General features: G+C 47.7%; 1 protein-coding gene across 1 annotated transcript; it reads left to right on the forward strand.

Annotated features, from left to right (window-relative positions):
* Positions 1–5108: 5108 nt before the first annotated feature.
* On the forward strand, positions 5109–13891 carry LOC144718851 (keratin, type I cytoskeletal 19-like). The gene is made up of 9 exons (XM_078594426.1): positions 5109–5830; positions 7231–7470; positions 7667–7727; positions 8164–8259; positions 8641–8811; positions 9564–9689; positions 10155–10375; positions 10968–11056; positions 13529–13891. Exons 1-9 carry the CDS (start codon positions 5247–5249, stop codon positions 13666–13668), a joined length of 1728 nt encoding a protein of 575 aa, XP_078450552.1. The 5' UTR covers positions 5109–5246; the 3' UTR covers positions 13669–13891.
* The last annotated feature ends 1164 nt before the right edge of the window (positions 13892–15055 follow it).

Genomic DNA, 15055 nt, shown 5'->3' on the forward strand with positions numbered 1-15055 from the left:
AAGTAAAAATTAATACTGTATATGTTACCACGCACGTATGTAACTATGCACGCACAGTACATTAAGTAAATAACGTATGCAGTTATGTATATGTGTGAATAAATGTATGTTGAACTTCTTTCGCACCGTATGCAGCCAACCGTGCTAATTGGAGGTTCGGGGGAAGGACAACAAATGAAACACCACAGAAAATCGATTATGCATCCAAATATCTATACATGTATGTTTGTAACCAAGTTTGTATACATATATGCGTATGTGTCTGTGCATGTGTGTGGATGTATCCGTATATAACTAGCTATCCAGGTCTCGTATGTCGTCATGGATGTAAGCACGCATGTTGGTAACTATGTATGTACATATCTGCACGTATGCACACAAACATGCACGGATAGTGTCAATGCAGCTGCGTGATGGGATTGCATTGCGTTGCGCGCTCTATCTCTACCTTCGAACCGGGCGTAAAACAACTCAAGATCTCCCCACTCCCCGTCTGATAGTGAGTAGCGTCTGCCTGCCGGCTACGGTGTGGCTTACGTGAAGGCAGGGGTAGAGTGTTTGCGAGTGCCTGTTGGTGCGACTGCGTGCAGGGCGGGCCTGGCTATGAGCTATGTCGACACGGCGCCGCAGTGTTCACGCGCTCACAGATTCACTTAACACTCGCTCGCTCACCGAGAGCCAGTCGGTTCCTCATCGCTCATCTATCGCTACTATTATGGTTTCTGTTCCCCGTGAACTTCACTAATACGGATATAAAAATGGTTATTTCACTAGGTACGGCTCACTGAATTATACAGCTATTTTTCAGAAGCGACCCGGCCCCAAATGATATAGCTCAACGAAGTGGCTTATCATGTGGAAATGTATAGCAGTCAAATACTCGAAACGCACGTTTCTAAACGTGGAGGGAAAAATGGGAGAACCTATAGAAAAATCCACGCCAGGCATCAGGGTCTGTATGTATAACTTATTTCGCACCATATGGAGCCAACCGTGCTAATCGGAGGTGCGGGAGGATGACAAAAAAACACGAAACAAAGGATCCGGATCAAACCCACGACCTTCTGCATACCAGGCGAGGTAGTAGACATCCACTGATGTGGAGAGATCGGTGTAATAAACTGACCGTTTTGTCTCACCAATAAAAATGTGGCCATTCTGGCCACTTTTTTCTTCGCACTTTTCAATTTTTTTTACAATTTCTTATAATCTTGCTCATTGCAAGAAGCACATTACCTAATCGTTACACATTAAATAGTGTTGTTTGTTTCTGGATGCTTGGCGTTTTTGGCCTTTTGGGCGTGTGCTCAGTATCGATGGTTTTCAATTAATCAGGTTCACTAATGTGGCTTAGAAAACTCACGTGTCTCCCACCACTTGCTTGCCAATTCCACGTCTAGAGCAATCGCATGATAGTTAAATTGTGATCACCCCAAACCTCGCATTTAAGAATGCGTTTGGTGTAAAAGAAATGTATTTCCACAATGTCTATCTCAATTATGCCATCGGCGTCACGTGATGAGATGGAAGAATCCATTAGGAAATCTCAGAGCAGTGCGGGACCCCGTGTTAGAGAACTGTCTGCAAAAGCGATTTCACAGAGCTTGCTTCTGTGTTATATTCAAGATACTCCTTATTCACGCAAGCAGAAAGCGCTTCACCTCACGTCCTGCTAAAGGGAAACATGTTCATCGCATGACAATCAACAGATTGCAATTCTCAAAACTTAATTTAACCAAATTAAGTGCAACATAACATTGAATAATGTTTTTTGTACAGGTATTTGTGACCGAGCTAAGACCATCAACTATTCTTTATGTCCAAATTTTAACTTAGGATCTTGGGGGACCAACTCAGCACTTTTATCTCTGATTGCTGAGCCACTAGGCCGCTTCAAGAATCTCTTAAATGTAAAAAAAAATCATGCCATTATAAACAAATGTGAACTCTTACAAGGGGCTCCAGGAAGTAAGACGTACCCCAAACTTGTGTTGTGTTAATCAAGTTATACAACTCTAGTCGCAAAGACACACACATACACCGACCGAACGACAATACGCAATGCTGACTTTTGCTTTAAAATACAGGGGGCAAAATGCATCTTATTATAATAAGATAATTATTATTAGGGGAATACGACAATGTGTGCTGAACTGTTTCTGGCTCATTGAGGGGGCGTTGGCCGGGTAGTTTGACAGTTTCATCGGACGATGCCATGGAGAAGGCAGAGTGATGTCGCATTCTGACATTTTGTGTGGTTAGGTGGAGTAGCGGCTGTATTTATTAAAAAAAAACAGAAAGAAATGCTGTCCGGACAAGTTCAAAGAATGAGACGCAAGGCTGGGCTGAGCCGGAGAATGTGTTTTGGGAGTGGTGTGACAGTTTATGTGGCCGCCAAGGCCGTAATTATAATATATATTGAGGGGGGACACATCCCCTCCCCAATATTCAAATATGCTCAAAATGTCCCCCCCCAATATATTGCTATAAAATAGATTTGGTCCCCCCCAATGTTGACTCCATGGCTACGGCCTTGGTGGCCGGTGTGAACTGTAGAACAGTGATGTGAGTTTCACTGCGATGTTTCAGATACAGCGATGCCGAGTTAATAGTAACTAATTGCATTTTGTTTCCTGGAAAAATCCCATTTAACGTAACATCTCGTTTGCAAGGGTGTCCAGGGTGTCAAGTGACACATACATCGCAAATACGGAATCGCACAGATGTCAACATAAAAATCTATAACTCGCACAGTATACATTCATAAGAAATCAAACACTATTTATAGTCGAGTTGGGTAAGAGGCTTACGTGAGCTAAAAGCTTTTTTATCCTTGTGCTCACACGTGGTCGCTTTGTTGAACTGCAAACGCAAGCAGCAAGTGCCTCTAGTGGAGGGTGCCAATCTGCCCCTCGAACTTATCACATCACTTCGTTAGTACCAGGACAAAAATGTTTTACTTTTCCCCACTTAGACATCGTACTGCACCCTACCCTCGATGTAAGAATTGCACCGGAGTGTAAGCAAGCAAAATGAATGAAGCACATCGCAGGTTCATGCGGAATGTCCCCTAGATGTCATGCTGAGATGCAGTCATGTTTATGTAGAGTTGGGATGGGCCCTTATTTAGATTTATACTGGATATACTTATATTGGATAATGTGGGCTGCACTAGTAATGTAAGTTTCACAGTGATGTGAGGCTTTCCTGTATATTAGGTGTTGCTATAATATAGCACTATGTAACGTGCCATATGCCATACGCTTTCAATGCATGCTTGGTGGATCGAGTAAAACATCACGTGCTGCGAGACTCCCAACCTTAAGGACCATGAGATGGTCAGTTTTTGGCAGTAGATAAATTAGGTTGCTGACCTATCCGCATGCGTTTCTCATTCGTATATCACTACAGCAGTGGCGTAGCGTGCGTGGTTGGCATGGGCCCTGAGTTGGGCCCCCCTGTTCAATTATCCCACCCCCACTACTCTCTGTAGGCCGGCGTCTGGGTCCCTTAGACCCGTGGGCCCCGGGTGCGGCTGCATAACCGGCACAATAAATGCAACACAACTACGCTGGAGGCTACACTCAGTCACCGACAGCGTTTGCGTTTCCACAGGCGCCACATAGGAGGAGAGTGTTTCGATCCATAATGGACCCTGCATATTTGCGGTTTTGTTTGCATTGCGCTTGACATGTGAAGGGTTTATTTCACCCTTGCCACGGGGCCTGATTCCACACGGGCATTGGAAGTTTACGGTAAAGTCTTTGCGTGCAACAAAAATATATAAATAATGGGTTCATTATGGGCGAAATGGTGGCGCAGTGGGAACACTTTTATCTTACAACAAGAAGTACCTGGGTTCGATTCCCTTCTTGCGTGCCTTTCTGTATGGTGATGGAGTTTATTTGTTCTCCCGCTGTTCTGCATGACTTTCCTCCCATAGTTAAAACAGTAACTGGTGTTTGCTAAGTATTGCAATGCTGAAAAATACCTGCAATTCACTAAATTCTGGATTACACAAAGTAACTTCACCCCCCCCCCCTACTGCGAAAACCTAACAGGAGACTTCTGAAACTCACTGAGGCTGGGTTAACAAGTGTGATACTACTATCAATATGTGTATACACAAATTATACTGGAGGATGTATTGCTATTCTGACTGTCTCGTCTATGAATATCCTCCTTCGGTCCCACGACACCCACGTGCGTGTATAGCTCGACTCTAATCCGGTTTTTATTGGAATGAAATGGATGCGATGTTTGTGAAGTTTGAGCAGAATTGGTTCTGAAACCAACTCCAGAGCTTGTTCGCATAAACCAATTTTGTTGGGGGGAAAAAGCACCCACAGAATGTAAATAATTCAGCAAATGTTTATTTTTTATGTGGAGAGACCGATAGGGAGGAGGTCTGTCATTTGCTTATTTATTCTGTTAATCGCTTATGAGATTTTATGGGGTTGCTCAAACGTTAGTTTACTGACATTAAGTGTAAACTATTTAACTTCATAGCAATTATTGTTTGAATAATACAATATTCCCATAAAAAATGAGAATTTTATTTGAAGATGGACAAACGGGTAAATAAAGACCAGATGATTTGTTTACTGGCATATGCACTTGTACAGCCCGTTTGTAAATCCATTGTGGAATGAGGGCCTTCGCACTTCTTGTGGGATTTTTTTAATATATCGATTTACTTTTTACATACAAGGGTGCGCATGTACCTTTGTCGCACGCAAGTACCTTTGTCTCACGCAAGTTTAAACGGTTTGCGGAAATTGACATTTAAGTTTTGTATAAACAGCTAAACAAAGTAGTGATGCTTGGGTAAATCCCTGCGATGTTAGGGTTGATGGTACCGGGTGTAGGGCATACCAGCATGCTCGCACGCGCACTCATACCTGGGCCGTGAAAGTTCTGTATATTTTTTCTGCGGGGGACGTGGAAGGAATGACAGATTTATCGTTCCTCGTGAACGGGTCGTCCTCACCACAGAACACGGACCCCGCCCGCCTGTCAACTACAAACGGCATCCACCCTCCTAAATTTCCATCAATCCGGTGCCAAATATCGTTCCTCCTCCTCCACCCACCAACCGCGGCGCATTCAGCCGCGCATAAAAGGCACACCCTGCGTGCCAGAGAGCACCGACCTCTCCACGGTACTAAGTCTTCCGCCGTCTCATCCTTAGCGTAATCTTCATCATCTTTATAGTTCTCATTGGCAGCGTGGGCTTATAGATTGCGATGTCGACCAGCAAGGTACATTCGAGCTTCGTGGAGCATTCCACGTCCACGCCATTCACGGCGTCGCGTCTCAACTTGAGCCAGGGCCCGCACGTCACGACCTACAGCACCGTTTCCAGGCTGGGCGGCGTGCGCTCGGGCGGAGGCGGAGGTGGCGGCGGGATGTCGCGCTCCTCCAGCAGCTTCGGTGGAGGGTTCAGCTGTGGAGGTGGAGCGGCCCTGGGTGGTGGAGGAGGCTACGGCTACGGAGGTGGAGCAGCACTGGGCGGTGGAGGCTTGGGGCTGGGCAGCTTGTCTCTGGGAGGAGGTGGCGGTGGCCTCGGGTTTGGAGGATACGGTTTGGGAGGAGGAGGAGGCGGCGGTGGGCTCGGGTTTGGAGGCTACGGGTTGGGAGGAGGAGGAGGCGGCGGTGGGCTCGGGTTTGGAGGTGGCAACATCGGAAATAGCGCCTCGTTCCAGGTGGGACGCTCCGTGGTGTCGGGTGGGATGCGCGGCACCGTGGGCTCCCTGGGAGGAGGGAGAGCCATACCACCGATGATGACCCGAGAGACGGAGCGGCAGACTCTCCGCACACTCAACGAGAGGTGAGACAGGTTGGATGATGAATGCTGATGCAGCATTTGGATAATTACATTTTGCAGGTTGCTGCCAATTCGATGCTCATGTTTTCAACGGGTGATATATTTTTCGGTGCCCCACAAACAATATGGAATCTTTTTTTTAGTTTAAAGCCGCTGCATTGCATTTCACCAATCTCAAGGCACTCATTACATATTTGATTCCTCTTCCCCCATAAGCTATGAAGACATCACTTTAATACTTTGCAGTCACCTGTTGAGAAGGTCTAGGGTCATTACAAATCATTGGCACATCTATTAATGGATCACCATGTGCATGTCCACCTGAGGCGCTATACTTATCCCATCGGGACAATAAAAGTAACGAATGCTTGAGAGATCTTTTCCAAACGACTCCTGGACAAAGCCATCTTCAAGCCGCATTAGTCACCGGGATTATTTGACCATGTATGCTCACACGGGTCAAACTGGAGATGTGTTGCTGAAATGTCTTCGGATTCTGCCTCTACGAGGGCGGATTGGAGTTTTTGCCCATTTTTAAAATTATGATTAAATTGGTAATGGCCTATTGGAGTGAACATTGATTGAAAAAAATATGAACAAAGAAAGTCTACCATTTAAAACATCTCCAGCATGTAATTACGGCTTGATTCGTTTTCAAGCGAGTGAACATTGGCCACAGACAATAAGACACAACATGGTGCATGCGTGTGTGTATTACGTAAATAAATCTTAAACAAAGTTAATTCGTGTAAATATTTAAAACGTGGCTGAGGACCCACGTATTATTTCTTTCTCGTGGCTTCTTATTGCATCATTAATTCCCACCAGAGGTCCCATGCATCAGCGCTTCCCTCCAGAAGCCAATATGCATCGATGTGTATCGATACACGGAATGACTCGTGTTTCAGTGCTTCCCTCTCGAGCAGTGGATCACAACCCATGGTCTGTGCACCACAAGAAGTCCTGCAAGGCCGAGAGAAATAGTCTGCGGAACATTTGCAAATGTTGCATTACAATTTAAAGCAGTTTCCTTTCAAATATATATTATTGGTAGACCCATGCATCAATGCTTCCCTCAAGGCCTCCATTCCCCCCTGGTACTGTAGTTGCTTGCATCGGTATATCCTCTCTGGTAATCACAAACATGCACCCATTCCACCATCACCACCCATCACCACCCATTCGCCCAAGACCAAAACGACCTGCCACCTACCCACTCAACCACCCACTACCACCACCACTCTCGCCACCCAATAATCAAGTACCAGCTATAGAGATCTTACCCAGGGCTACCCACTATGACCACCGAACCATCACCACCCAACGCCATCTCTTAGTTTCATACCGTCACCGCACACCAAATACCACAACCACGCACGACTTGTCGCCTCTCCACGACTCAGGTTCGCGACCTACATCAACAAGGTGCAGCAACTGCAGCACGAGAACGCGATGCTGGAGGCGCAGCTTCACTCGCTGACGGGCGGCGCGGTCGTGCAGCCCGTGGACACGGAGCAGCCGGGGGACGCGCAGGCGCGGCTCGTGGAGCTGAGGGGCGTGATGGACGGGATGGTGCTGGACAACGTGCGCCTGGAGATCGAGCTGGACAACCTGCGCGCCTTCGCGCAGGAGGTTAAGGCCAAGTGCGTGGCCTGCCCGTGCACACATCCACTCGTGCGCACACGCACGCGTGCACACTTCAACGCGTGTACACACCCACGCATTCACAAACCCACGCGTGCGCACACCCACGCATCAAAACAAAGTCACACACCGACGCACCCCACATTGTGCACCGCCGTTCACGCCGTGACTGACAATGTACCCGCGGTGCCACAGGTTTGAGTTTGAGGTGGGCGTCAAGTACCAACTGGAGACGGACATCGGCCACATGCGCAAGGTACCACTTCTACGGCACACCAACGCCACCTTCATCTCCGCACAGACCGGTTGGCTGACGCACTCACTTGTGGGAAGAAACCGGAGTGGCCCGTGAAAAACCACGCCACCACGTGTCGTACTAGAGGACAACGCACACACAGCCCCGCACGGATGGATTCAATAATCCATTGGTGTCATGCCATATTATTGTATGTATGTTGAACTTATTTCGCACCGTACGTAGCCAGCTCGCAACCACAGACCTACAACACCCCTAGTATTCCCAAGGCAGGCTACCGTCGGAGTACTGTACTTACCGGGTTCAAACTTCGCATAGCTTTTGAGGTATGACGAGATCATCGGGTGCATTCGGAGTGATTTGCTAAGAGAGGCAAGTTGCACTGAGACTAGACTTCCGAAGATGAATACAAGTTTCCATTGTGACTCCCCCGCAGGACCTGGACGGCGCCACCGAGCTGAAGGTTGAGTTGGAGTCCCGGTACAGCATGCTCATGGAGGAGCTCGAGTTCCTGAAGCGCTCGCAGGACGAGGTGGGGAACCTCCACCGAGTAGCAGATCGCTTGTGTGTGTCTGAGTTTCAGTGTGTGAGTGGCCTTGGCTCTGTGTGTCTTTGTGTGTCCTGACGTGCAAGTGCGTCAGTGTGTGACCTGAGTTAGATGACGAATATTTGAACTGATTTGTGGGCTTCTCTTAGGTCGACTCAGCCCTTAAATTGGTATCTGGTGAGGTGTGTAAACATTGGCACTGGGGTGGTTATAGCCACCCATCGCCCAGTGTGCCTTACCAGCCTTAATTTGTGCTCGCTAAGAACACTTTGCCCAACAGCCTGTTGAAGGCTATACGGGGATGTTTGTCTTTGTGGTGCACGTACGTACACGTGGCCGTGCGCTCATCGTGCTGTTTGCGCACAGGAGCTGTCACGTCTGGGTGCAAAGTCCGACAAGGTGGACTCCTCGGCCACGATCGAGGTGGATGACGCACGCTCCATCGACCTGGCCGGGATGCTGGCGCAGATGCGGGACGACTACGAGAGCATTGCAGCGCGCAACCGCGAGGAGGCCGAAAACTACTTCCGCAGCCAGGCACGGCACCCCTCCCGACACCTACAGAATTACACGTGCACAAGCTGGAAATCTGGTCCATCAAGGGAGCCTCCGTTTGGTTGGGTGATTTCTACAGCACAAAGGAAATACGCACGGATGGAAACGTAAGCGCACGAACCGCGCGGGCCGGGCGCGTGCAAGTGAACACCCACGCTGGTGTGCAGCCTACACGAATAGATGCACGTATCGTTTAGCGTGCGAAGATTCGATGCATCCTTAGACACTTAGGAGATTAGCTTGTAAGACTGCATGGGAATATCAATGGCCTGGTATTGTGATATTCCCAAGCAGTCCTATGCTAAACGGTTTGTGCATCCAAGTCCCGTGATTCGTATACGTTGTATGTAAAAGGGGTTCACTTAACCCCTCAGGCCGCTAGAGGGGCCGCAGCATTCACCACAATCTTAAACAAAAAGAACTGACTTTTTCTATACACCCTTACAGTCCCAATAGAGTCCCAATAGAGTACTGACCAGGTTACAAACCTACTATGCACCATTTTTCGATGAGATCGAGCACATTCATGTGATTTGCATCGTAGGACCGACTACACATGCTGCGCATCCCTATATCACCGGGTCAGCGACCGAGAAATGACTTCCACACTCGGCACACCACATCTAGTGCACGCGCGTTGGTAGGAGCTTTGGCTCCTACCAACGCGCGGGTCACCCGGAAAATGTTTGGTGAGAAATTAATCCCGGCGCGCGTCGCCTCGGTTCACAACACAGGTGAGCCAGATCGAAGCGGAGCAAGTGGAGAAGAGCTCTGCCGTGGAGTCGACACACAGCGAGGTGTCCGTGGTGACCAAGAGCATGCAGGAGATGCAGATGGAGATGCAGGGGCTGATGTCCAAGGTAGAGCCGCACCACACTGCGAACACGTCTACACCTGATGATATTGACCTTCATGAAAAGTTACGCTCATGCTTTGTGGGGGTTTTTTATACGGGTGTAATATAGCAGCTACGTGCCCGTCATAGGTACGAGTAATGAAATGGAACACCCTTCCCACCCCTATCCAATTTCAGTTATTATAAAACATTGATCCTTAAGAAAAGTGAATACGATTGGTACGCACATATCCCGAGAAAGGCATCATGGCTGGTGGTGAAGATTGAGTACATGAGTGGCAGTCAAAAGCAGTGAACATGCCTGGGAATGTTTCCCCAAGGGATAGGGAGCGATGAAATCTGCTCGTGTGCAGGAAGCTAGACGTATTGTTGCATCATGACACTGCTAGATAGTGTGGGGAGGAATTCATCCAGCAGTGGATAGCTATTTTCTGATGATGATGTCCTCACGATTGTTTCTTTTTTGCAGCACAACCAGCTGCAGCAGACGTTGATGGAAGTCGACGGTCGCTTCCGATTCGAGATCTCCAACGCACAGGGGTCAATCTCGGACGTAAGCAGCACCCTGGAGCGGTCGCGCATCGAGCTGCAGCGCCAGCTGGTGGCCTTCCAGGAGCTGCTGGACGTGAAGACGCAGCTCGACGTGGAGATCGCGACGTACAAACAGCTGCTGGAGGGTGGTGACGTCAGGTACGGCCACGGATTTTTTTCCGGGTTGCTGATAGGTTGCAGTTAGACAGCTAACTATTTGCCACAACCGCAGCGAGAGGTGTGCTGGAAGTGGTGCGCTGGGTGCAGGAATACCGTTGAGGTCTCTTGACACGGACCAACCCGCGCGCGGGTTTGAATTGGTTAGTGGGGAATAAGTCCAGGTACGCTTGGTGTGTTGTTCAAGCGTTTGTGCCCGTCTTTTTGCAAAGAATGTGCCAATTAGCCAAATTGCTATGGTGATCTATCAAGTTGTATAAATCCATCCTTAAATGTGAGAAAAATATACAAAGTGAAAACGGTGGATACTTTAGTAGTGGTGGATAAGGGGTACACTAAAGGGAAGGAATTGCACTGGCCAACAAATCACTCGCCCTAATCCCACGAACTGAGCTCATCAGACCAAAGCACAATGGCATTTTGTGTTATCAACGTTTTCCAGGACACCCCTCTAAAGACGATGAGTTGCTTGAAGATGCAAAGATGCACTCGGCTCCCCTCTCGCCTGGCACCAAGCCCAGTCCTGCATGTGACTTGCTTTTCCCTATTCTCCCCCCCCCATCCCACCCCTCAGTCTCACCGACACCATGGACGGGCTCGTGCCGACTTCATCCAACGTCTCCATCAAATACTACAGCAGCGGAGGCTTTGGCAGCAGCTCTGGTAACACCCTTCCCCCATCCCCGCCGCCACCCCACAAGTCTCACTGCATAAGGGCAGTACAGCCGCCTCTTTCAAAAATGTTTACCATCAAGTGTTTTTCCGCCCGTGTGGAAGGTCAGATCATGCTGATACAATGTGTGAGTAAAGGTGGTAAAGGCACTTCCCCACAATTGTTCACTCACGCCACTGCTGGCGGTGCGGGGGCTCCACTTTCAGGAGCTCTAGATACCCACTCTAGAGAGTATTCGGTCTACTCTTTCACACTGGCTTGATTTCTTGGAAGAAGTGGGAATTCTCACACTTTACCCCACCGCATGCGACCTGTCGATAGACTTAACCACGGTTGCACCCATGTATACTGCTCGATGGACAGAGGTGGGAGAGATTTCAGAAACCTGCTCATTGTTCAAACTGCCGCGACGGAAGATCCAACCGGCGACCTTTGCTGCATTGCGTGCCCCGTGTGCTGCGAACCATTACACCCCGGCTTACGTGCAAAGTTCAGGAGTCTGTTTCGTTGGGCACATGCAATGTTTCCCTTGATGTGTGTACCGTGACGTGTGCAGGTTGCCTCGGGTCAGGGGAGCCCAGACGTGAGAGAATAGGGTCGGGTAAAACAGCGGCTTTAGCAGCACCGCCCTCGGTTGCCAACGCGTTGTTCAGTAGACCGCTACAACACCACCGCGTGCTCAGTGGTCGCTCATCCAAGTACTGATGCGGAATCCGGCTGCCCTTCAATTTTAGAGATCTTACGAGATCGGGTGCATTCCGGGTGAACGGGTGAAAGTCATAGGCCATGACTTTTGGAAACATTTGTATTCGCAAAGCTGGCTTCCATTGCAGCACAAGTCGTCGAGTTGCAATTACAGGCAAACGTCCGTTTAATTAAAATATTTCCTCCTGGCTGTGTTCTCTCGCGATGGGGCATAGGCACAGTGCGGAGTTGGAGGTTGGTTCCTCGTGGAGAATGACGTGGGAATTTAGTCAATTGTATAGATTTAGCCTATTTAAGTGTCAGCCGCAATGCATGGAGTGCAGAGAGAGGGAGAGATGGGTGAAGTAAGAAATCGGTGGCCAAACCTTTTAGCTCCATTAACTCTCAAAGCAGCTGGTTTGACACTGAGAACTCTATATGTGTAAGAGGCTCACGGGACAAGAGCTGCCTAATAGATTAATCTAGACACACGTATTATGTGATAGGCGTATACTTTGTAATTTATTGTTATGGAGAGCATTTCCCTTGTTCCTGTTTATGTAAAGTATATTTAATGTATGTGTTGTGTAGTATGTATGCAAGTTAAAGGCTCAGCATGCCCTTCATACACTCTTATTAACACTTATATTAACACTTAGTATATAATTTTGGGGGGAGCGATGGTGCAGTGGTTTGGGCACTGCGTTACACAAACCTGGCAAGCTGAGTTCAAGTCACGGCTACGGCTAACATCAGTGGCGAATGCGATTTCAACTGAGCCTGGGCTCCCCCCCTTCACAACCACGTATTGACTGGTGTGGTTAAGTATCAACTCCCTTGACCGACACAGCAATGGAGAAACCTCACACAGCAGTGGAATATTTTTTTATTTTTATGCCTGGAAATAAACATTCAGCCCTAAGCTGTTGTACAAACTTGAATTAAAATAAGAATTAAAAAATACATACATTTATTTGTATATATTTTATGTAATATGTTACTTTTAATTATTTTATTTTGAAATAGAATTTATATTTTACTCTATCACGGGGTGCCTTTTTCCAAATGGGTTCGTTACGTGGCCTGTACATTTTCTGTAGATAACTGGCACGTCAGTGAATGCGATGTTCTTTAATAGCCGCTCGTGAATCCACTCATCCCGATGTTTATATGATAATAGTGGATAGTGCATGTAAGGCACATGTGTGCGGAGGGGTGAAGCAATGGGCCTCGCACTTTGCTGGTCACAGGTGACATGAGTGGTGAGTGGCCAGAACCTGTCTCGCTACTCCCAAGATTCAGCCTTAAACATCTAGCGTAGCCTATACGTATCAGCAATGGGGAGACAAAAACGGCCAGGTAAAATGCTGGCGACACCACCCCCTCATGCCTCTTCATAGATGCTCTCTAGCAGCATTGGCCCGAATAGCTTGTATATCTGGGCGTGGTGATCCATGCATGTAATCTAACAACTTTGGAGGTGAGGATTGGTGGATCACAGTAATTTGTGAAATTCCCAAACCAACTGGGCTGCAAGGCAGTTAGACGATATTAGTACAGCCTGTAGATTACATCCATTTGTGCGTAGCTTTGATTGTTATCTCCTCGTATGCAATACTTTTCTCCGTGGAGCCGGCTTCATCTGACACATGAAACACTTACCAATGCAATTGACCAATGACCTGAAAATTCAGGACCTTTGTGAAAACAAGTCTTGGCACTTTTATTTGTATCACTATGCAGGGGAATAATCGCTTGTCTTTTCGTGATGCACACAGGTGGCCATTGCAAGATGGGGTCGTCCAGTATGATCTCAGGGGGCAAGGTCAGCGGATTCTCGACAAACAAGAAGGTGCTCATTAAGACCATCGAGACGGAGAACGAGCAAATCGTGTCAGAAAAACACACGGAGAAGTAAAGTTCGGCACTTGATGTCATCGGTGCCTGTGGCTGTTTCACAAAAGAAAAACGAAACGAAGCTTCCACCATCGGTCGAGTCACTTCTAACCATCACTTTCATTCTTCTCCAAGTTGGCGATCAATGATCGTAGCTGACTGCACACTCAGGTGTGGATTATCATAGATGTGCTCTTTCCCTGTGTATACAGCTGAAATCGTTTCAATAAAATGTTTAAAAGAAAGCAATCGGTATTTTGACTGCGAGTGTAATAATTGAACGTGCAATGTTGCTAATCACCATGCATTCAAATAACACAATGTGATTTCTGATAGCAGCAGCCCTGCAGTGATAATATAATCAATGGCGCACACAGATTTAAAAAAATCATGATGGTCAAATTGGGTCAACCGCGATTCAAAGTCACTCATTTCAGGAACAATTGATGAATGCATGCAAATACATTTTGCAGAATATAATTAAATGCACAAATAAGTACATGTGCAGCCCTGAAATTGCTTTCTCACGCCACTGCCGGCAGAAGGGCCTTCACTGGTTAGGACTTTAGAGAGCCTCTCTAGAGGTTATTTTGGCCTACTCTTCCACACTGGCCAGACATCTTGGAAGAGAGATCCCCCACTTTACCCCACCACGCGCGACCTGCCGATCGACTGTGATGTACTCATTAATCTACTGGGTGGGGGGGGGGGGCAATTATGGAACCTGTCTTTTATTTCAACTGCCACACCGGCAGATCGAGTTGACCACCTGGAGATCGAGTTGACCGCCTCGGCGTCGCAAGCGCAGGCTGCTAACCTTTACACCACATAATCATACCAGCATCTCAAAGTAAAAACATACAGTAATCGGATATTACTTATTCATGTACAAGTTCACATTTACCATAAAAACACACATCTCAAATGGTCTACAGTCACTCCTCACTTAACTTTGGCCCGTTTAAACGTTGTTTCGCTACAAAATCGCGATGAATCACTTACCCATGTATGTGTAAGGATGTTAGGCATCCTTGGATAGCGTGTTTGTAGGACATGGGGGTGACATGGATATCATAAAAAGCATAATAACCTGCACGAGGGGGGACGCTACTGCAAAATTATAGCGAGAATGTGGCTTACTAGATGGTGATTGGTTGGAAGGTTTGAAAGAAGGAGAAGGCGGGAAAATTTGAAAGCGGCAAGGGACCCGTTGGGGACTGTTAGAAGGGGAGCAGAGGGATTGGTTAGAAGGAAGGCATGGGCGGAGATTGGAGAAGGGAAGATGATAAAAGGGAAGCGAGAGGGGAGGAGGAGGGGACGCTCATCAGAGTGGCGTTGGCTGGTGGTGGGCACTGGACGTTGTTGTTAAGGAAAATAAACTTTGTTTAACACGTAGGCTTTCACGACCA

The sequence above is a fragment of the Lampetra planeri genome, chromosome 1, assembly GCF_965212315.1.
Source record: "Lampetra planeri chromosome 1, kcLamPlan1.2.h2, whole genome shotgun sequence".
Lineage (NCBI taxonomy): Eukaryota > Metazoa > Chordata > Hyperoartia > Petromyzontiformes > Petromyzontidae > Lampetra > Lampetra planeri.

What these genes read in the sequence shown, in the direction of transcription:
- LOC144718851 (XM_078594426.1), top strand. Translation starts at nt 5,247, where the DNA reads ATGTCGACCAGCAAGGTACATTCGAGCTTCGTGGAGCATTCCACGTCC. An exon ending in TGAAGCGCTCGCAGGACGAG is followed by an intron (nt 8,260 to 8,640) that starts GTGGGGAACCTC and finishes GTTTGCGCACAG; the next exon opens with GAGCTGTCACGTCTGGGTGC. An exon ending in AAAACTACTTCCGCAGCCAG is followed by an intron (nt 8,812 to 9,563) that starts GCACGGCACCCC and finishes TTCACAACACAG; the next exon opens with GTGAGCCAGATCGAAGCGGA.